General features: G+C 63.3%; 6 protein-coding genes across 6 annotated transcripts; 5 read left to right on the forward strand and 1 right to left on the reverse strand.

Annotated features, from left to right (window-relative positions):
- Positions 1-944: 944 nt before the first annotated feature.
- Positions 945-2,938, forward strand: Q8F55_007839 (uncharacterized protein; the record flags this gene model as incomplete). The annotated part of the gene is made up of 8 exons (XM_069356258.1): positions 945-1,012; positions 1,071-1,189; positions 1,280-1,393; positions 1,432-1,514; positions 1,551-1,621; positions 1,658-2,051; positions 2,084-2,381; positions 2,493-2,938. 8 exons carry the CDS (start codon positions 945-947, stop codon positions 2,936-2,938), a joined length of 1,593 nt encoding a protein of 530 aa, XP_069206099.1.
- Positions 2,939-3,838: 900 nt separating this feature from the next.
- On the forward strand, positions 3,839-4,741 carry Q8F55_007840 (uncharacterized protein; the record flags this gene model as incomplete). The annotated part of the gene is made up of 1 exon (XM_069356259.1): positions 3,839-4,741. The coding sequence occupies one exon, from the start codon at positions 3,839-3,841 to the stop codon at positions 4,739-4,741; it is 903 nt and encodes a 300-aa protein (XP_069206100.1).
- Positions 4,742-5,453: 712 nt separating this feature from the next.
- Q8F55_007841 (uncharacterized protein) lies at positions 5,454-7,329 on the forward strand (the record flags this gene model as incomplete). The annotated part of the gene is made up of 3 exons (XM_069356260.1): positions 5,454-5,498; positions 5,564-6,279; positions 6,330-7,329. 3 exons carry the CDS (start codon positions 5,454-5,456, stop codon positions 7,327-7,329), a joined length of 1,761 nt encoding a protein of 586 aa, XP_069206101.1.
- Positions 7,330-8,008: 679 nt separating this feature from the next.
- Positions 8,009-9,908, forward strand: Q8F55_007842 (uncharacterized protein; the record flags this gene model as incomplete). Its single annotated transcript, XM_069356261.1, has 4 exons — positions 8,009-8,089; positions 8,158-9,326; positions 9,364-9,613; positions 9,663-9,908. 4 exons carry the CDS (start codon positions 8,009-8,011, stop codon positions 9,906-9,908), a joined length of 1,746 nt encoding a protein of 581 aa, XP_069206102.1.
- Positions 9,909-10,105: 197 nt separating this feature from the next.
- On the forward strand, positions 10,106-13,251 carry Q8F55_007843 (uncharacterized protein; the record flags this gene model as incomplete). The annotated part of the gene is made up of 8 exons (XM_069356262.1): positions 10,106-10,246; positions 10,283-11,048; positions 11,085-11,840; positions 11,877-11,939; positions 11,973-12,008; positions 12,054-12,210; positions 12,249-13,093; positions 13,142-13,251. 8 exons carry the CDS (start codon positions 10,106-10,108, stop codon positions 13,249-13,251), a joined length of 2,874 nt encoding a protein of 957 aa, XP_069206103.1.
- Positions 13,252-13,416: 165 nt separating this feature from the next.
- Positions 13,417-21,247, reverse strand: TOR1 (phosphatidylinositol kinase-related protein kinase tor1; the record flags this gene model as incomplete). Its single annotated transcript, XM_069356263.1, has 18 exons — positions 13,417-13,610; positions 13,658-13,982; positions 14,021-15,616; positions 15,666-16,143; positions 16,183-16,293; positions 16,331-17,469; positions 17,518-19,088; positions 19,126-19,326; positions 19,376-19,561; positions 19,599-19,895; positions 19,947-20,148; positions 20,190-20,387; positions 20,425-20,558; positions 20,605-20,751; positions 20,792-20,863; positions 20,913-21,045; positions 21,096-21,141; positions 21,195-21,247. The coding sequence occupies 18 exons, from the start codon at positions 21,245-21,247 to the stop codon at positions 13,417-13,419; spliced, it is 7,083 nt and encodes a 2,360-aa protein (XP_069206104.1).
- Between the last annotated feature and the right edge of the window lie 220 nt (positions 21,248-21,467).

The raw sequence follows: 21,467 nt of genomic DNA on the forward strand, positions 1-21,467 counted from the left end.
TCGTGTTGCTTGCGAGCGCGTGCCGGACAGTTCTCTATGGGGCTCAGGTCGGCATGGCGTGCCAACCGCCTCAAGCCGCCAGGACGGCGCGAGCTGGGCTCGCCACGCCGATCTCAGCGCCATAGAGAACTGCTGGCCGGGCAGCCTCTGGTCGGCCCATGTGGCACGCTCCAGCTACGCGCCTGCAGCGCTCTGCGTTCTCTCGCTTCCCAGCAGCAGTCGACGCTCGCCCCCATGGTCCGCCTCATACATGCCCAGCAGTTCTCAATCGGGTTCAGATGGGCCTTGCCAGCCGCTCGAGCGTCGTCCACGCCCCGAGCTAGGTTTGCCCCGCCTACCTGAACCCGATGGATGACTGCTGGGCATGCGTCTGGCGTGGCCTGGTGGCTCCACACACTCCAGCTGCCCGTGTCGTTTGCACCGTACGTAGCATACCGATGCCGATGCCACGCTTGCCTTGTCCTCAGCCGCGATCACTGGCGGCTCGGCTCGGCCGGCCAACCACGCATTCGGACATGTCCGCCTCGTACACCCGTCTACATCCACCCGTCAACCCACGCAGCTGACCTGCATATCTCCCCCACATCCCGAACCGTGTCAATCTCACGCGTGTCAGCACGGTAGCAGCATGCACGCACGTATTGCACCGCCTAACCCACCAGGCTGCGGCCCCCACCAACCCCACCCCCACCTCCCCCGCCGCCACGCCAAGCCGTCCCCGCCGCGGGGCCGCTATATCGCGCACGCAGGCGTCAGCTGACCACCGTTAGCGATTGCCGAGCGGTGTTGTGTTGCTCCGAGCGGTGTTGCGTCGCTGCTCGCTGCCAGCGGCAGAGGTGGGGTTTGTGGGGGTGCGGCAAGGCGAGCAGCCCATGGCACATGTATATCTCAGCGATGCCGACGTCTGGAGCTACCTCGCCACCTTACCCCCCCCCCCCCCAACCATGCCGTCGTTCCGCGAGTCGTGGTCCCACGCGACGCCGTACCTCGCCTTCTGCGTCTTCACGTTCGCGTGCGGCGACCTCATCTTCGGGACGTGGGTGCTGCCACTCTGCTACCGCTGACGCCAGCGACACGTCCACGTTCGGCTCGCTGCAGGCCCTGCCGTCCTGGCTCAACACGTTTGGCACGCCCGGCCCGACCGGCGCCAAGATGCTCACGACGTACCAGAAGGCCATTGCGAATTCCGGTGGGTAGTGTCGTCGGCCGGCGCCGGCCCGGCCGGCACGCTGTGGGCCGACGCCTCCACCCTACCGTTTGTTGTTGTTGACACCTCTAGTCGTCTTCGTCGGCCGCCTGGTCGGCACGACGACGTTCGAGCCCGTCGCTGAGCGGCTCGGGTACAAGCCCATGCTGTACGGCGTGGCGCTGCTGCAGATCCTCGCCGTCATCAGTGAGTCGCGGGCCAGTGACAGGCAGCTTACCCCGCAGTCCAGCTCACGTCGCGCACCTGGGTCGTCTTCACGGTCGGGCGCGTGTTCGCGTACGCGACGGTGGGGTACATCGAGTGTCTCGTGAGTGACTTCTGAGTTGGGACGCTGACCGCAAAGGTACCGATGTACTCTGCCGAGATCGCGCCGCCCGCCCTGCGCGGCTTCTGCGCCGGCCTCCTCACCCCAGTGTAAGCCCCTCCCTCCCACTACCCCGCTGACCCCAGCATCACGCTCTCGTCGGTGTGGGGCGCGGGCATGTGCCAGGCCTACGCGAAGGAGGTGCGCAAGATCGGGTGGATGGTGCCGATTGGGGTGCAGATGATCCCGGCGGTCCTCATCCTCTTCCTCGCGCCGTTCACTGTCGAGTCGCCGCGCTGGCTCGTCGCGCACGGCCGGAGCGAGGAGGCGCTCAAGAATCTCCGCCGGCTGCGCCGCAGGGTCGACGTCGACGCCGGGCTGTGCGAGGCCGAGATTAAGGCGCTCGAACAGGTCATCGAGCACGAGCGCTCCCTCTCCACCGCGCGCTGGCGCGACCTCTTCACCAACCCTTCGTACCGCCGCCGCGCGATCATCAGCCCCATGCTCTTCTGGTTCTACCAGACGACGGGGAACAGCTTTGTGAGTGGGCGGAGGGACGCGGCTGACGCCAGTACAACGCCTACGGCCCGTCCTTTTTCAAGGAGATCGGGCTGGGGTCCAAGTCGTTCACGTACGCCACGGTCGTGCAGCTCGTCGGCGCGGTCGGCTCAGCCATTGCCATCTTCTTGACTGACCGCGTCGGCCGCCGCCCGCTCATCATCACCGGCGCGTGTGGGCTCATCCTGTTCGACTTTTTGATCGCCGGGCTGGGCGGCAGCGCGCCGCGCACGACGACAAACAACAACGTCGTGGTGGCCAGCTTCATCCTCATGATCTTCAGCACAAAGGTGTCATGGGCGACGCACTGTTGTGAGTGCGCAGAGGGCGGGGGTGGCCGAACCAAAGGGGCAGTTGCAGCACTCGCCCGGCACTCCCACTTCCCTCTCACCCCTAGGCCCGCTCGCTGACGCCCGCCCGCAGTCCTCGTCGCGTCAGAGCTCGGCGGCCTGCGCATGCGCAAAAAGGTCATGATGGTCGGGACCACGATGGACGTCTTCTCCAACTGGCTCGTGTCCTTCACCTCGCCGTACATCATGAACAAGCCGTACGGCGGGATTGGCGGCAAGATCGGGTACATTTTCGGCGGCATGGCCGTGCTGTCGCTCCTGTTCGCCATCTTTGTCGTGCCCGAGCTGCGCGGCCGCGGGCTGGAAGAGGTCGACGAGCTGTTTGAGCGCCCGCACTGGGGCTGGCAGTACAAGCACATCAAGACGACGGGCATGGGCGCGCAGATTGCGCGTATCCAGGCTGGCGATGTGGGCGCGGCCAACCTGGGCAAGGGGGTCGACGACGACGTCAAGGTGGGTGCGTGCTGGAGAGGCCGAGCTGACGCGCAGGAGGACGTGCAGCACGTCGAGAAGGTGTAGGTGCCGCTGTGGCGTGTTGTAGTCAGAAGTAAACAGAATGATATGCAAGTCAATAGTATGGTACAGAAGCGACGGGGTGGGCACAGGTTCTGGAGTCAGCCCAGCCCCAACCCACACCCACCACTTCGCCTGCCCAGAAGGCGCGAGCCCCGGCGCGCTCGGCGCGTTGAACGCCACCGGGGCCATGACCTGCGCCGCGCCGAGGTGCGCCGCGCCCTCCGCCGGGGCCGGCTCACCCGCTATCGCCTGCCCGTTCCCGTCCGGCACGTCGACGAGGCCGGCGGCCGCGGCCATCTCGGCGGCGGCGTAGGCGTCGCGCTCGGCCGCGCTCATGTTGGACGGGTGGCGCGCGTGCTTGCGCGGGGGCGGCGACGCTCGGGGCTGGGGCTGGGGCGAGGCCGACGGGCGGCGCTGCTGCTGCTGAGTTAGCGGCTCGCGTGCCGACCCACTGTCATTGTTGTTGCTGTGGTATGGGCAATGCTGCAAGACGGCGTCGTGCAGGCCTTGGCATCGCCTAGGATCGGCACGCCGGCCGCGCGGGGCCCCTCACCCAGCGAGCAGCCGGCGCCCGGAACGGCGCCGAGACGACCCCCGCGCAGGCGCAGCACGCGGCGGCGCGGCGCGGCGTCGGCGCCGATAGCCCCTCGTTCTGGACGGCGCGGTGGCCTCCGTGGTTGGTGGGGCGATGCTGGCGTGCGGCTTGGCATCAGCGCGGGGTGGGATGGCGTGCGGCGCGCCATCGCGCCATCGGCCTGGCATTATCAATCTGCCCGTCTAGCGCATACGCCGTCGGCATGCGACGGGGCCATGCATCGCTGCGCTGGGTTCATAAAGCTGACGCTGACTCGCGCGACCTAACTCACCCACCTACCGCTCACGACCCGACCCGACCCGCCGCCCATGCCCCCATCCATCAAGAACGTCTTCCTCACCGGCGGCACCGGCTTCATCGGCGCCCAAGTCGCCAAGGAGCTCGTGTCCCACGGGTACGCCGTGCGCGGCCTCGCGCGCTCCAACGCCTCAGCCGCCAAGCTCGAGTCGCTCGGCGTCACGGCGGTGCGCGGCGACCTGACGACGCTCGACGTCGCCGTCGCCGAGGCGAACGCCGCCGACGCGGTCGTGCACCTCGCCGTGGACTTTACGGCGCTGAACGAGTCACTCGAGCAGGAGAAGCACTTCATAGCCGCCGTCGGCGCCGCCTACAAGGGCACGGGGAAGACGTTCCTCATCACGTCCGGCACGTTTATCGGCATCGGGAGCGGCAGGACGCCGTTCACCGAGGCGGACGACGGCGTGCCAGGCCGGGTGCGGTACGACGTTGAGGCGACCCTCCGCGCGCTCGGCGGGGACGGGGTGCGCGCGCTCGTCATCCGGCCCCCCCTGGTGCACGGGGACGTGCCCACCGGCCTCGTGCGCGCCATCATCGAGAAGCCCAAGGCGCTCGGGTACGCGCCGGTCGTGGAGGGCGGCGCGGCGAAGTGGCCGTATGTCGACGTCGCCGACCTCGCCGTCGTGTACCGCCTCGCGCTGGAGAAGGCGCCGGAAGGGTTCAGCAGGTACCACGGCGTGGATGAGAGCACGCCCAACCGCGCCGTCGCCGACGCAGCGGCCGAGCACTGGGGCGTGCCGGTGAAAGAGGTCACGGTGGAGGAGGCGACCAAGATCTACGGCTTCTTCGGCTCGTTCCTCGGCAGCGACAACACGGTGAGCAGCGAGGCGACGCGCGCCGCGCTCGGGTGGGAGATCAAGGGGAAGCGCTTCCTCGACAAGCTCGAGGACGGCACGTACTGGAAGCAGTTGTAGCGGCGTGAGCCAGGCGGGTAGCCCAGTGACCGAGGCCGCAGCCATGAGCCATGCCAGTTGTATGCAGGATGCAGCGCGAGCGTGAAGCAGGGACGCGAGGGATGGGTGTGTAGCATGTGCTGTGGGTGGAATGGCTGCACGCGCTGCACGCCGTCGTGCACGCGCGGCAATGCAGTTAGGTGCATGGGTGCGTGTATGCGGTTCATGAGGCGCCGAGCGAGCCGTATCCCAACGCGCTTCTCTAGCGCGGGGCGGGTGGCTCAGTCGGTAGTTGAAAGCTACGACTGTTTCAACCAGGTCCGGGGTCACGATTAGGACGGCGGTTCGAGCCCGACTGTGACCTGACATCCAAGAGGGGATAACGGTGAAGGTGATATTATTTTTGCTTTTGGTCGTGGTCGTGTCTGAGACAATGTCTCAGAGTAAACAGTCGCGTCTGGCGTTGGTCGACATTACGTCGGTGCAACTTCGGCCCGCGCGCCGGGGGCCACCCGAGCGGCCCTCGCTCCGCCCACTCCACCTCGGCGCTGCTCCGACCTCGTTCTGCCTCTACGGCCCACAGGCAGGTCGTTTGCGCCGCGCTCCTGCATGCAGCTGCTCGCTTGGCGCTGCCCACGGAGCACAGTGGTCCGTTTTCGTGTCCACCAGCCGCGGTGGCCGCGATATATTGTTGACGAGTGGAGCGGTCGACAACTCACCACAACCCAGCACCATGGCCGCCGCTCAACGAGACCCCAAGTGGTGGAAGGAGGCGAACGTGTACCAGGGTGGGTTGTGCTGCTGGGAGGCCTGCTGACAGCAGTCTACCCCGCGTCGTTCAAGGACCACACGGCCAACGGGCACGGCACGCTGCGCGGGCTCGCCGAGCAGATTCCGTACCTGCACGACCTGGGCATCGACGTCGTGTGGCTCTCGCCCGTGTACGCGTCGCCGCAGGCCGACATGGGGTACGACATCAGCGACTACCAGGCCATCGACGCGCGGTACGGCACGCTCGAGGACTGGGACGCGGTGCGCGACGCGTGCCATGCACGCGGGATGCGGCTGGTCATGGACCTGGTGGTGAACCACTCGAGCGACCAGCACGCGTGGTTCCAGGAGTCGCGGAGGGGCAAGGACAGCCCAAAGAGGGACTGGTACTACTGGCACCCCGGCAAGCTCGTCGACGGCGTGAGGCAGCCGCCGAACAACTGGCGCTCGCGCTTCGGCGACGGGTCGGCGTGGGCGTGGGACGAGGGCTCGCAGGAGTACTACCTCCACCTGTTTCTCGAGGAGCAGCCCGACCTCAACTGGACGAGCCCGGCGCTCCGCCGCGCCGTGTACGACATGATGCGCTGGTGGCTCGACCGCGGGTGCGACGGCTTCCGCTGCGACGTCATCAACTTCATCGCCAAGGCCGAGGGGTTCCCCGACGCGCCGGTGACCGACCCGAGCAAGGAGCTCCAGTTCCCCGGCGGGCTGGCCGTCAACAGGCCAGAGGTGCACACGTACCTCAAGGAGATGTACAGGGAAGTGCTGCAGCACTACGACGCGTTCTGGTGAGTCGGCGGCGCTGCAACGCCACAGCGCAGCCAAGCTGACGCCCCAGCGTCGGCGAGTGCCCGGGCAAGGACTCGCCCGAGGCCTTTGCCGTCTACTCGCGCCCCGAGAACAACGAGCTGCAGATGGTCTTCAACTTCCACCACCAGTACTTTGACCGCGACGGCGCCGAGCGGCGGTACAAGCCCGACTGGGTGCTGAGCGACCTGAAGAAGCTGTACAACCGGTGGCACGTCGAGCTCCCGGCCGCGGGGGGCTGGTTCGCAAACTACATTGAGAACCACGACCAGCCGCGCATGGTCTCGCGGGTCGGCAGCGAGAGCCCCGAGTGGCGCGCCAAGTCGGCCAAGCTCATCGCCCTCCTGCACATCACGCTGACTGGCACCCTCTTCCTCTACCAGGGCCAGGAGACGGGCGCCGTCAACATCCCGGCGGGGTGGGCCGAGGGCGAGTACAAGGACGTCGAGGCGGCGCAGCGCCTGGCCGGGGAGCGCGGTTACCTCGAGCGTACGGGCGCGGGCGAGGCCGAGCGCGAGGCGCACATGGCCCGCGTGTGGCGCGACATCCGGTCCGCGGGGCGCGACTCCCCGCGCCTCCCGATGAAGTGGGACGGCTCGGAGCACGCCGGCTTCTCAGAGGCCGAGCCTTGGATGCGCGTGCACGACGACTATGAGCAGTGGAACGTCGGCGCGCAGCGCGCCGACCCGGAAAGCGTGTGGAACTTTTACGCAAAGCTGCTCCGGCTGAGGAAGGCGCGCAAGGCGCTCATCTACGGCCGCTTCGTGCCCCTCGACCCCGAGGCCGACGACAACTACAGCTACGTCCGGAGGGACGAGGCCACGGGCGAGGCGTACCTCGTGCTCCTCAACCTCGGGCGCGGCGAGCGCAGCACGACGCTCGACCCGGCAAAGTGGGGCGTCGACGTGCGGCGCGCGCGCCTGCTGGTGAGCAACGACGGGGCCGTGGAGGGCGAGGGGATCGAGGGCGAGGTGCACCTCGCGCCGTACAGCGGGCGCGTGTATCAGCTCTCAGAGGGGCTCCCGAACTAGACAGTAGAGCATAGAGTGGGATGTATGGCGTGGAAAAAGGCAGAGTCAGCCAGGCGGGCCGGCCGGTGGACGCCGGTCGGAGCCTCGGCGCCTACTCAGGGCCCCGAGGATGCGCCGGTGGAGGGAGGGGTGGGGCCGAGGGCGAGGCTGCGCGCCCGGTTGTAGTGCGCGGCTTGCGGCGCCGAGGGGAGGGCTGCTGCGCGCAGTGGTGCGCGGCTGGCCGGTCCGCTCCTCCGAAGAGCGCAGGTGCGAGGATGAGGCGCACGCTGGCGGTGCAGATGGCCCAGTGGCGCGAAAAGTGGTTCAAACAAGTTTGGTGTGGCCTCGCGATTTCGTCGACTTGGGCGGCGGGGAGACCAGCAGCTGTGGACATCGATGCACAACGTACCGTAGTACAGATGCGACAGAGGCATACAGGCTGTAAAGCAGCCATGCACGCGGCTCCAAGGCTCGACCCCCTGGACGGCTGACACGGCTGACGCCGACGCCGCTGACACCGATCCCGACCGCTCGGCGATCCGGCCCCGAGGCACCCCACTTCGCCTCGGCGCAGTCGGCCCCCACCCGCCGCTCGTTCTCTTCCTCTGCCCCTCCACCCACCCCCCCCGCGCAGCGCAAGCATCATATATAGGCCTCGCGACGGCCCCATGCACCCCCATCACCTCCCCCCACACCCACCATGACCGTCATTACCGAGACCCAGTTTGTCGCCAACGCTGATATCCCCCGCGCGTGGTGGAAGAGCGCCGTCGTCTACCAGGTGAGTGGGGCTGGCTCCAGGAGCCATGGGACAGTCGTCGCGGTGCTGACGCACCGCTCCTCTCCCAGATCTACCCCGCGTCCTTCCTCGACACCAACGGGGACGGCGTCGGCGACCTCCGCGGCGTCATCAACAAGCTCGACTACCTCAAGAACCTCGGCGTCGACGTCATCTGGCTCTCGCCCATCTTCAAGTCGCCCCAGGTCGACATGGGCTACGACATCAGCGACTACCGCGACATCCACGCCCCGTACGGCACCGTCGCCGACGTCGACGAGCTCATCGCCGAGCTGCACAAGCGCGGCATGAAGCTCGTGCTCGACCTCGTCGTCAACCACACGTCCGACCAGCACGCCTGGTTCCTCGAGTCCAAGAGCTCAAAGACCAACCCCAAGCGCGACTGGTACTACTGGCGCCCGGCAAAGGTCGACGCCGACGGCAACAAGAAGGAGCCCAACAACTGGCAGTCGGTCTTTGGCGGCTCGACCTGGAAGCACGACGAGACGACAGACGAGTACTTCCTCCACTACTTTGACGAGAGCCAGCCCGACCTCAACTTTGAGAACGTCGAGGTCCGCCAGGCCGTCTACGACCTCATGAAGTTCTGGCTCGACAAGGGTGCCGACGGCTACCGCATGGACGTCATTGCCCGCATCTCCAAGAACGTCGCCTTCCCCGACGCCCCCGAGCAGGTCCCCGGCGCGCGCTACCAGGACTTTGACCGCCGCGCCGGCCCCCGCCTGCACGAGTTCCTCCAGGAGATGAACCGCGAGGTGCTGTCAAAGTACGACTGCCTCACTGTCGGCGAGCTCAACTTTGTCGACCCCAAGACCATGCTCAACTTTGTCCACCCCGACCGCAAGGAGATCCAGACTGGCTTCTCGTTCGACCACGTCAACGTCGGCCTCAAGGGCATGGGTCTCGGCCGTCACCTCGTCAACCCCTGGACCCTGCCCGAGTGGAAGGACACCATCACGCGCTGGCAGTGGCTGCGCGAGGCCGGTGGATGGCACGCGCTCTACCTCGAGAACCACGACCAGCCGCGCTCCATCAGCCGCTTCGGCGACGACTCGCCCGAGTGGCGCTGGGCGTCGGGCCGAGTTCTCGCCCTCCTCCACACCACCCTCTTCGGCACCGTCTACCTGTACCAGGGCGAGGAGATTGGCATGATCAACGTCCCGCTTGACTGGCCCATTGAGGACTACCAGGACGTCCAGACCCAGATCCTTGTCAAGGAGTAAGTCGACCCGATCTGACACCCAACTCACACCCAGGATCAACGAGACGTGCGAAAACCCCGCAAAGGTCATCCAGCAGCTCCTCCCCAAGATGCGCGACCACCCCCGCACGCCCATGCAGTGGACCGCCGAGGCCGGTGCCGGCTTCTCCACCGCCAAGCCCTGGATGCGCCTGCCCGAGGACTTCACCGTGTGCAACGTCGAGGCCCAGGTCAACGACCCCAAGTCGCTTTTCAGCTTCTGGAAGTCGGTGCTCGCCTTCAGGCGCGAGCACGAGGATGCCCTGGTGAGTACTGCAGCCCTCTACTTCCGCGTGCCCAGCTAACACCGCCCAGGTCTACGGCTCGTACCGCGAGCTCTCGCACGAGGACGAGGCCATCTTCGCCTACGTCCGCGACGACAAGTTCCTCGTCGTCCTCAACTTCTCCAAGAACCAGGTCGTCTACTCGCTGCCAGAGAAGTTCAGCTCGTCCAAGTTCCTCATCTCGACGACCGAGGAGTCGGAGTGGCCCGCCACGCTCGGCGACAAGCTCGCCCTCCCACCCTGGACTGGCGCCGTGTACGAGGTCTCGAAGCAGTAGTAGATTTGTAGAGTGATGTGTGATGCAGGATGTGCAAGGCAATGTCAAAGTCAACAGGCAGGGAGATAAAGTGGAGGATTATGTCATGCCTGGGTCGGAAGTCGAAATGCTCCAGGCAGGCGCCTGCTTGTCTCATTTGTGCTGCGCAGCACCATCTCAATCTTGCAACTGCCCAACCCACCTAGACACACCTCAGAATGCTAAGGCCGGCACCAGGCGGCGTAATACCTGGCCGGCCGCACCGCCCACTGGTCGTGCGGTGCGGGTACGATGGCTCCACGCGCCCCGTAAACTTCCCCTCGGCGGCGAGCTGCCGGCTAGAGTCGCTGCGCACTCGGGTGGGTGTGATATCTTGGCTGTTGCTGACCCCGCAGGTGGAAGAATGTTTTGCCCTCTCTGCCTGGCCCTTTGTCCTCACCTACACCGACGACGACGGCGAGGAGTACCACGTCCGCAGCGAGGCCGACCTGACCGACGCTATTGCGTACTTTGCCTCTGGCGACGATGAGGGCGGCAACTCGGCCGGCGCGGCGGGCCGACCGCCAGCGGCGCCCAAGATCTCGATGCGCGTCGACGTGGTAGTAGAGTACGACGGGCCCAGCCTGAGCGACACGAGCTCGATTGCGAGCTTCCGGACCTCCGAGCGCTCCTGGCACTCGAGCGAGCGGTCGGCTGCGCAATCCGACTCGCGCAGCTCGTTCGAGTACCGCAGTTCCCGGGCGAGCCGGTACAGCGCCGTTCCGCCGATCACGACGGATCTCGCGGACGGGATCGGCGCGATGCGCCTCTCGAGCCCGGGGAGCACGCTGTCGGGCGGGCCGAGTTCGGGGCCGAGCACGGTGCTGCTGGGCCGCGCGCGCGCGTCGCCGTCCGAGCTCGACGCGGCGAGCGCAGCAAGCTACTCGCGCCACCGGGGGCGGAGCGAGAACGCATACTACGACGACAGTGCGCCGGCGCTCATGGGCCACTCGGAGCTCGGGTCCCGCTGGCTCCGGGAGCAGAGCCAGCTCGCCAACCGCATGCCCCGGCTGCGGCTGGGCGCGCGCGGCAGCACGCGGCGGTTCGACTCAGACGACGAGGGGCTGAACAGCGACGACGAGAGCTTGGGCGATATCGAGCTGGTGCAGGATGCGCGAGGGCGTGAGTCCCGGAGCGGGAGGCATGGCTGACAGGAAGGATACTACTACTCGTACCAGACCGAGACGTCGTCTCTGTCCTCGCAGTCCGAGGCGGACTTCGACTCGATGGAGCACGCCGGGCCAAGTTCGGCGGGGTTCACGTCGCCCAGACTGCTTGGTGGGCGGCGCACGTCGCCAGACGCGTCCGAGGTCGAGGAGGTGACGCGCGCGCCGAGCAGCGAGCCGGCCGGGCCGCCGGTCCTCGCGCCCGACTGCTCGGCGTGCGGCGTGCGCCTAGACTACATGCGCTACGTGTGCGTGCAGTGCGGCGAGGGTGAGCTGTGGACTGTGAATGCCGTCGGCAAGGCGCCGTTTGAGCCGCCGCGGCTCCCGAGCGCGCAGAGCGACGGCGACGCGACCGAGTCGTCGGAGGGCACGGCGTGGGGCCCGCTCGCGTCGTCGACGGGCAGCCAGACGGTGTACCGCGGCGGCGACGGCCGCTCACGCTCGGGCTCGATCTCGACCAACGCGAGCGTGCACTCGCTCGCCGTGGCGAATGGCAGCGCCGTGTCCCCCGGCTCGCCGAGATCCATCCAGTTCGACCTCGACGGCAACCCCACACCGGCGCGCCACCGCGCCACGCCTCGCGGGTACGAGCTCTGCCCCACCTGCATCGAGGTGCACGGCATCGCGCACTCCAAGGCGGCGAACCGTGGCGAGCGCGACGCCAACGGGCAGAGAAAGAAGCGCTCCGGCCAGCTGCGGCATACGTTCCGCGAGAAGATTTGGGGGGCTGAAGGCTGGATGGACATTGGTGGGTCGATAGGTGTTGAATGTTCTGACCCGCCAGAGTACGCAGAGGACTCGGAGTGCACCATCTGCAACACGCCACTGGTGAACAACCGGTACAAATGTGGGTCGGGCGCGGGATCGAGCTGACAGCCAGGTGTTTCGTGCTCAAAGTTCGACCTGTGCCGCTCTTGTGAGTTGACATATCATAATGAAAGACGGCAGCTCACTCCCGCAGGCTACCAAAAAGTCGACGAAATCCACCCTGTGCACGTCTTCTTATCTTTACCCGACAAGCCCTTGCCCAGCCTTGAGGTGGTCAGCACCAGCACAGCACTCGGAAACGGGCACACCGAGACACAGCCAATACGACACCCCGGCGCCTTCTGCCACAAGTGAGCCGCACCGCTGGCCACAGCCACTGACCCCACAGCTGCTTACAAGACATTGTGGGCCCGCGGTTCCACTGCGCAGTCTGCCCCTCGTGGGACCTGTGTATCCAGTGTGAAGGCCTCACCACGTCCGGCGACGGCCAGCACACAGCCGACCACATCATGATGAAGATCCCGATTCCGTTAGCGACGTCCGAGGTTGAGGCGGTGAGCCGGCGCGCGCGCGACAGGTGGTTCCAGCAGGACTCGTCGACCGTGGCGCGCCGCACGCCGGGGGGCAGCACGGCGTCGCGCTCTTCGTCCCCCTCGCAGGACACGGAGACGGTGTACGCGCCCACGCGGCGCAGCGTCCGCAGCGCCATCGCCCCCGCACCCCGCCTGCCAGCGCTCTGCAACTCGGGGCGGGCGACGCCCTCCACCACGAGACAGCAGCAGGTGGCCGCGCGCCCACGGGACGACCTGGACCACAACGCGCGCTGCGCCAACTGCAACGAGTGGATCATGGGCCGGCGGTACCAGTGCGCCAACTGCCCGTCCGACCCCGAGCCGTACAACCTGTGCTCGATCTGCGAGCTGCGCTCGTACCGCGTCCACGACCCGCGGCACGTCTTCTTCAAGTTTGACCGGCCCGTCCACATCCCCCTGCAGAGCACGCAGCCGCTCCTGCCGCTCCTGTACAAGAACCGCGCGGGCCAGGTCCCCGCCACGGCCGTGCTCTCCCCGCACGACCCGACAGCGTACCTCAAGCACGTGCTGCACCGCGAGACGCTGTGCGACATTCACTCGGACCAGATCCGCGGCATGTGGTTCCGCTGTGCCCACTGCCCGGGCGGGTTCGACGTGTGCCAGGAGGCTGAGCGCACGGCGAATCATGACCCGACGCATGGTGAGCTGCAGCGAGCGACCGTGACGTGGCGTCCACTAACACCCCCAGTCTTTGTCGTCTTCAAGGCCCGCGTCGACATGGTCGCATTCCGCGAGCTCGCAAACCTTGCCGCCACCTACCCCAAGCCGCTCCTCAAGCAGCAGGTCTACTTCTCCTGATTCGTCGATCTTGTAACCCCTCTGTATGTAACTTTCTAGCCGGCTGCCTGCTGCTATCAATGCATGTAATGACGGATACTGTGACAATTTAATTAGAGTATTCCAGACATGGTGTTATGGGATCGTTGTTCCCTTTGTTCTGCTTCTTCCAATCTCTTCCCTCGTCTACCAGAACGAGCACCATCCAACAAACGCCACACAGAGGTTCTCAACGTTCGTGGCTTGCGAGACGAGCTCCTCGACCTGCTCCTTGATGCCCAGCGTGACGTTGGGCTTGAAGTCACGACCCGTGAGCTTCCTCCTCACACGCTCAATGACTTGCAGCGCCTTGTCGTTCATGACCTCCGGGCGATCGGCCTCTGTGATGCGTCAGCACATACTCATGGCAATGTCACACCCAACGCACCGTTCAGGATATCGCGCTCATCACCGCGACCAGTGCCGCGACCCGGGTACTGGCGCTCGTCCACGTCTTGTGTTGCCCGGTTTCCACCAGGCTGGGCGCCTGCAGTGAGACGCCAGTTGATTAATGGGTCGTACACGAACGCCTCGAGCACGGCCATGAGCGACTCCTTGTTGTCGCGCATAACCTCCATCGAAACCTCGCAACTGCGCGAGAAGGTACCCGTGATTCCACACACCTCCATCGCGTGGATGAGCATTCTCGTGAGACGGAAGGGCACCTTCTCGGGGTACTTGTCTCTCTGCATGGCGACTTCGAAGCAGTCACCCTGGTGTGGTCAGCATGGCCGAAACCCCATGGACTCACGAAATCAATGTGGATAACGTCGCCGCTGATCGAATCGAGCATGAGGTTGGACGGGTGGCGATCTCCGAGACCCAGAATGTAGCCGATCATTGATGTGAGGGCCAGACTGCGGGTATAGGCTGTTCGGCGCTCGAGCCATGCCTCCGAGTTGCGACTGCCGAGCCAGAGGATACGGTACAGATCCTGCCCAGTCGTGTTGTCGAGTGCATACTGGAATACTTCGACCTTGTGCATCAGCGGGAGGCTGTCGTAGTTGTCGTCGGCCATCTGGTTCATGAGACGGTTCTCGATATCCAGGAGTATCTTTCTCGATTCACGGTACGCCTTGATGAGCGTGTGAAGCGTGTCACTGTGTGGGATCCAGCCAAGGAGACCAGCACTCGGCGACAGCGGGGTGATAGAGAATCGGTGGATGAAGAGATGGCGCTTGGCACTCTCTTGGTCGGCGCTGAGCAACGTGTTGACCAGGCCGAAGAGCTGCATGACACGCTCGTCCTGTCGCAGATCTTCGTGACCCTTAAGCAGGAAGGTATACTCCTTGCCGTCGCGACCAAGCATGGTGAACCGACGGGGGCGCTGCTTCGATGTAATGACGTTGAAGGTGGGGCGAACAGAGCCGATACCGATGACAGGCTTGCCACTTTGGTACGTTCCAGGAACGGCCAGTTCCAGGTCGCGCACAGCCATGAGCTTGGGCGAAACGTACTGCAGCTCGATGACATTGAGAAGCTTGATCTGGCGTGAGAGGCGCTGGAATGTCGAGTAGTAGATGTCCCAAGCCTGGTTGAGCTCGTTGGTGTCGCCCGTCGTCCTGTACCTTCTGCAGAAGTCTCTGGCCATCTTGAGCTCGTGACCAAAGCTCTGGACGAAGGAAGTCTCTCGCAATGTCTCTGGTCCACGCTCAATCATGTCATGGAGGGGCTCGAGAACCTCGAACATGGCCTGCTCGTTGTGCTCGGCGAAGTAGTGCTTTGATGCGTCCTCGAGTCCCTCGTGCCACTGCTCGTGCCACAGAATGGCAGCGCGGATAAGCTCGGTAGAGACGAGTTCTGCCTGGTCGACAATCGTAGCCGAATGCTCGCGCATCTTCGCCGTGATGCTCTGCGCAACTGATCTTCGGCTGTGAACGTTCGACTTGCTGGCCACGGTGAGAGGGTAGATGAGGGCTTGAGGGTGCGCCCGGCCGATATCGTGAAGGAGACGGACGATTAGCTGCTGGATCGCCATGCGCGGCGTCTGGATACGGGCGATGATCTGGGGGATGACCTCGAGCCAGACGTCGACATTGACTGTTGTCATGCCCTGAGAAATGGCCTGGCTGACACCGTGCTGGTAGCCGTACGTGAACCACAACGTGAGCAGACGGAGAGTGTCTTGCAACGAGTTGCCTGGTGACAGAGCAATCGACCGCAAGAACCCTTCGACCGCTGGGATAATGTACGTTGTGAAGTGAGCTGAGGACAAGCCCTGTTGCGAGACTTCGAGCTGCGTAATGACCTCGAAGTTTGCCAGAGCCCAAGTGTGCCACGCCTGGTACCAGGTGGGGTCAAGCTCGGTTGCCAGCGAGTAGTCGTTAAGGACGATGGAGGGGTCGGCCTACCGATGTTAGCTCAGGGGATCACCCGGAATACTCCGCCACACTCACGGTGAAGCTCTGCTCTCCCATCGCAGCTTGCCAGCTACCCAACTCGACATGACAACGAGCCAGCAGCTTGGTGTACTCGCCAAACAGCTTGGCATCCGGCAGGATGAGGCGGCCCTCCTCGTTCCTTGCACCGAGACCCATGTCATCAGACAAGGCAGAAGTGAAGTCGCGAAGGTAGTTGAGCGTTTCGTAGCGGTCGTCACGCGAGTTCTTCTGCACTGCCTGAGCCCACTTGAGGCGGTAGTACGCAAAGACAATGGGGGGCGGGGCACGGGACCTGCTCTCCGCATCTAAGTTGCTGCACGAGCTGCCGACAAGCGAGGTGAGCGTCTTCTCGGCGAGGTTGAGTCTGTCCGATGTGCGGCACAAGTCGGCGAAGTGGATCCACGTGTCCATGTCCTCGCTGGGAGTGAGGACAAGTGAACGAAGCTGGAGGATACGCTGCCAGACTTCAACATCGCGACGACAGCCCTCGAGACTTGGATGGTCAGCACCTTGCTGGAACGCTGAAACATACCGCTTCTGCCAGGTCTTGCGTTGTGTCGCCTGTCTCTCAGGCTGGTCCGCATGATCCTTGTACGCAATGATCTCTTCCAGTTCGGACAGCATCTGCACGCGCACCACGACGCTGTGGGTTAGTCTCTGATTCTGGCTAGTGGACCTACTCATAGGCACGACCGTAACTCTCGCCAGTGAGCGACGTGAGCTCGCCGTCAAGGCGCTCGCGTGCTTTGGTGATGTGCCGAAGGGCCGAGCTGAACTGATTGCGGTGAACTGCAAGAATGGCCTTGAAGAAGTTGCGGTCGGCCGAGTCGTTCTTCATGGCCGAGATGTAGTCGTCCATCAGATCCCACTGGTACAGGGCCCAGCTAGCAGCCGCCGCAAGGGGTGCGATGAGCTTCTTCTCGTCCTGGGCTGCGTTCGGCCAGCGGATCTGAACAAACTCGGCGAGCTCCTCCCATTCGCCGAGAGCGTGCAGAGCCTGCAGCTTGCCCATGGCAATGGTGGCCTCATCTGTCGTGCTGTCGGGGTCCGCGGCACGCTCGTTCCAGACTTCGAGAGCCTCCTCCCAGCGACCCAGCTTCTCGTACCAGAGAACGTCGTGGGTCATGTGCAGGTTGTTCTGCGCGTACTCGAGTGTGCCCCATGCGGCGTCACTCTGTTGCAGCTTTTGGTTGACACTGATCAGGTCCTCGACGACAGCAGTCGAGGCGTCAACGAAGAACTCCTGCTCCTTGTAGTGCAGCGCCTTTGCGTAGGCGTGGAAGGCGGTGGCGTAGTCGCCGAGGAGGCGAGGCTCGATGGCCAGCTGCTTCTCGTCGTGCTCCATGAACTCTGCGAGATTCAGGATGGCGTTGACGACATCGGAAGGCACTGTCGTGTTGGTAAGAGCCTGCTCGATGTTGTGGACCAGGTCTTCTTGATAGCTCTCGTACAGCTCGGTCCAGCATGAAACGAACGCCACGTTGAACAGTTCACGAGCGAACGGGAGATGTTGGTCGGCAAGCTTGGTGCAGGCTCGAATGGCTTGGGATGGCGATTCACGCATAAGCTCAACGCCAAGCTTCTTGAGCCACTCAAGCCACTCCTTGCGGGTTGTGACATTCGAGCAATCCCAAGCCGCCTTGAGCTGCTGTTGGTTGACCGGGAGCTTGTGTTGCTCAGCAGACACGGCAACATCGGTGGAGGCGTCCGCAGCGTACTGCTCGACCGGGCCGAGGTCTGGGGGAAGACGCTCGCGGTTCAACAGTTTGGTCACCATCTGGTCGTAGGCGGGCCACACGATCTTGTTCTCCAACAGAGCCTATGGAGTCAGCACGACCATTGATCAACACCAACTGTTTAGGCTCACCTTGTTCACCATGGGAATGAAAATGGAATAGTCAGGCCCGAACTGGAGGACGAGAACGCAAAGCGTCTCCATGGCGGCGTTTCGGAGCTCGACATCCGGAGTGCTGAGTGTGCGCACCAACGGGTGGATGATCTGAGACGCGTGGTCACTGAAGTTGACCTTGCGGCAGAGCTGGGAGGTCGTCATGAGCGCGGCCTTGCGAAGCTCAGGGGGAGCCGCTGGGTTCTCGAAGCTGCGGACGATCACTGGGAGCACGAGGTGGAGATAGTCCTCAATGCTCGAGCCGAAGACATAGAATGCCTTGAGGATGTGAAGGAGCGTTTCAAGTCTCTGAGACGAGATGTGGCGCGCAGCAAGGTCGCCATCGAACGAGCGAAGGATCTGCTGGAGCAATTGCGGAAGGTATGCCTTAAACTCTCCTTCCACTGCACGTGCAATAGCTTCGACCAGGGAGATGATGGTGATCTGCAAGGTCGAGTTGGGGTTCCAGAAGTCGTGCACAAGGGCGAACACTTCGTTGAGGTAGTTTCGAATGTGCTGCTTGACAATGGTGATAAGCTGAGCCAGTTGCTTGAGGAAGACATCCTGCGAGTCACGGCTTCCCAGACGGATAACACCAAGGAACGCAGGGAGGATTTGAGGCAGGAAGCTGACGCATCGGAGACGCTGGGTCCTGAAGATGAGCATGACCGAGTTGATAGCGTCGTAGTGGTGCTCCTTCATGTTGGCATCGTTGAGCACGTTGACAAGCGAGTTGATGACCACCGTTTGGTAGTAGTCGTCGTTTGATGGGCCTTGGGTGTTCATTAACAGGGTGATGTCCGTGACGCGAGGGCCCGAGGTCTCCGCATTTGGGTCGTCGCCCACGCCATGTAAGAGCCTGTGCTTAAAGGGGTCCAAGGCACCCAGCATACCCATCGTTCGGATGGTCTCCAGACGGATCGCTTGCGAGGTTTCCGTCCTCAGGAAGCGGAAGAGAATACCCAAAAGCTGGGGGTGCTCAATGTAGGGCGCAATCACTTCACCCGTGTTGGACACGACCTGGCCAAGAGTCTTCAAAGCGGCGTCGCGCTTTGAGGCCGAAGCAGGGTCGTTGAGCATTTCAAGAACAAGGTCCAGAATGGTCTTGACGTTGGGGACGAGCTCTTCGCCGGCCACCTTGGCGAGCTCGCCAATGCAGGTCACGCACGATGCAGCGACAGCAGCTGGTGTGCTGGGCGAACGGGCGATCCGCAAGACGACCGAGAGGATGGTAGACGCGTACGACTTGACGAGCCCAGCCGAGGCACCGATCAGCAGGCACAGGAGCTTGGCGCTCTCCTCCTTCTGTTTGTTGTTGGTCGAGTATTCCAGCTCGGTAATGAGATTGATGAGCGACTTGCGCAACGACGGCATAACGTAGGCCGGATTGTAGTGCGCCAGGCGACCAATGATTCCAATTGCTAGCTCTCGGATCTTAAACTCCTCATCGTTGAGAGCAACGAACAGACAACGGATGTCTTCGGCTTGTGAGAGGTGGCGGTCGAACTTCTCGTCCAGGTTTTCCAGGACTGCCTGCCTGATGGAGGGATCTACCGTGTCAGGAACGCCTTCAGTCCCAAAACTTACTTTGGTCGGTGATGCCGACAGTGAGAAGCTTTTCCAAGACATCGTTGACGATCTCAATGGAGTGGCTGCTTGTCTGGTGGCAGATTGGGTCGTTGACGAACAACTGGGTGGACGCCAAGACGGCCTCCTTTCGCACCTCGGCGCTGTCGTGCTCGAGGTAAGGCAGAGCAGCCTCGCGGACAAACTCATTGAGTGTGTGGCCTGGAGGGTCAGCGAGCGCCAGCGAGCCCCAGTCGCCGACAAAACATACCGCTGAAGTCAAAGTTGCCCAAGATCTTCAGAGCGAGCACGATTGTCTCCGGTGGTTGGCCTCCGCCCGAAGCCTGGAGCACGCTGTCACGGGTGATCTCAGCAGTCTTGCCGCGAGGGGCAGGGGCGCCGAGAGGGCGGAAGGAGTGACCAGTCAGGATCATCGATAGGGTTTCAAGAAGACGGTCTGGTTGATTAGTCGTGGTCAGGCGTTTATAGCTCACCTTGAATCGTACGCAGCAGCGGCGGGATGTGGCCTGAAATGACTTCCAGCGCGTGATACAGCGCGTCCGAAAGACCCCAAGGGAACATGAGGTCCAGGATTTCGTGCATTTGTCTCGTGAGCATCGGGCCGACAGCGGTCGTGAGCATTGCGAGACTCTGGAAGATGGGGGCCTCGAAAGGCGCATTCTTCTTGCCCTTCTGGCGAAGGTGCTCCTTGATGATCTTGACGATGTCATCGATAAAGGGGCGCATCTTGGACGCGAGTTGCACGGACATGTGGCCGAGCGCGATGTACGCTACGAGTTGTCAGATAAAGCAATAATCTGGTTACCACCGGCGCCACTCACCAATGTCACGGTCTGTTGGCCTTTGAAGTGCTTGTAGAAGGTAAGACATGCTGCGGTGGAGGTAGTGGACTTCAAAGTCCTCGCTGTCGTAGGTCGCCATGCTTGGGATCAAGCCAATAACGGCCTTCCTGATCACGGTCTCCTTGCTGTCACGGTACTTGAGAGTGATGTCACAAATGCTGTGGAAGAACTCTCCCATGGACTGGACTGTTAGTAACAGGCTCCATGAGGTTGGCAACCCACAATCTGTTGGTTCTGCAACATGGCACCGAAGGCAAGCAGGGAACCGAGGATCGAGTCCACAGAAGTCGCCTTCAGGAGGCCACTCTTCGCCTCCTCGAAGATCTTGCGGTACACTTCGTTGCCCGATTTGGTTTCACGCGTCTTGATAATATCGAGACACGCGGACAGCAGCATGGACGCGCGCTCTCTAACCATGGTCTGCCGGGGTCAGTCGTGGCACAGGTCTGGTACTCACTCTGCTGTCACGCAACGGAACCCAGATCTTGTCCAGCACGCGAGGGACAAAGGGCATGAAGAGACCAGGCGAGTTGTCTGCAAACTGGTGGAGGAGCAAGACGGCGCTGAATCTGCCGACCTCTTGGCGAGACTCTGAGTTTCGTCAGTTACTGCACCAGGAGGAAGGCGCTGGACCTACCGTCAATCATCTGGAGAGCCTGGTTCACTTCCTTGGTGAAGAATGACTCTCCGAGGTTGATACCGGCAATGCGGACCATGTTGCCCACCACTCTGGCTGCCGAGACCATGACAGCAGAGTCTGGGTAGTTCAAGAGGGGACGCAGGTCTGGAGGTGGTCAGCACGAGACGTTGCCACTGCAACCCACATCCATAGAGGCGGATATTGTTTTGGAGGGCACGGTCAGGCGTGTCGTTGTTTGTAGCCTCGAGCATGCTATCTAGTAACAGGTTAGCATACCCCATTCCACCAAGCCACTTCGCACTTACCAATGGCAAGAATGGCTCCCAGTCTCTCATACGAGTAGTTGCTGCGAGACAGGTCGAACGTCTTGGGGAAGACGTCCTTCCACATGTTCTTTCTCGAGTCATCGCCAGGCGACTCCAAGCTTGACGCGTCGATCTAGGAGAGATGGTTAGTGGTTACGGATGTGCACGCGGGCAAGAGCTCACATATGCCTTGAGGTCCTGCGCAGCCTGGACGCGCACATCCTCGGCTCTTGGGAGTCGTTAGCACGGCAGACTGGGAGGCAGAGGTGGGGAGGGTCTCACTTGCTGCCCAGGCGGGCGAAGATGCTGTCTAGAACATCAGATTGGGACGCCATGATGGGCTTGACATGGGACTGGCGCCCAGGTTAGGATGCCGAGCGAGCCAGGTCGAGAAGGGTGTGATTCGATTCGAAAGTTGAACGATGATAGGGCGACAAGAGGAGAGTGTCGCGTGGTCGGAACTAGAGTGGCCACACTCAATACCCCAAGACCAGGACGGAGAGTGATGTGGTCTGGGAGGATGAGGCAGGAGAGTCGTAGATGTTCCGAGCTGAT

The sequence above is a fragment of the Vanrija albida genome (genome assembly GCF_041260175.1).
Source record: "Vanrija albida strain AlHP1 chromosome Unknown contig_6, whole genome shotgun sequence".
NCBI lineage: Eukaryota > Fungi > Basidiomycota > Tremellomycetes > Trichosporonales > Trichosporonaceae > Vanrija > Vanrija albida.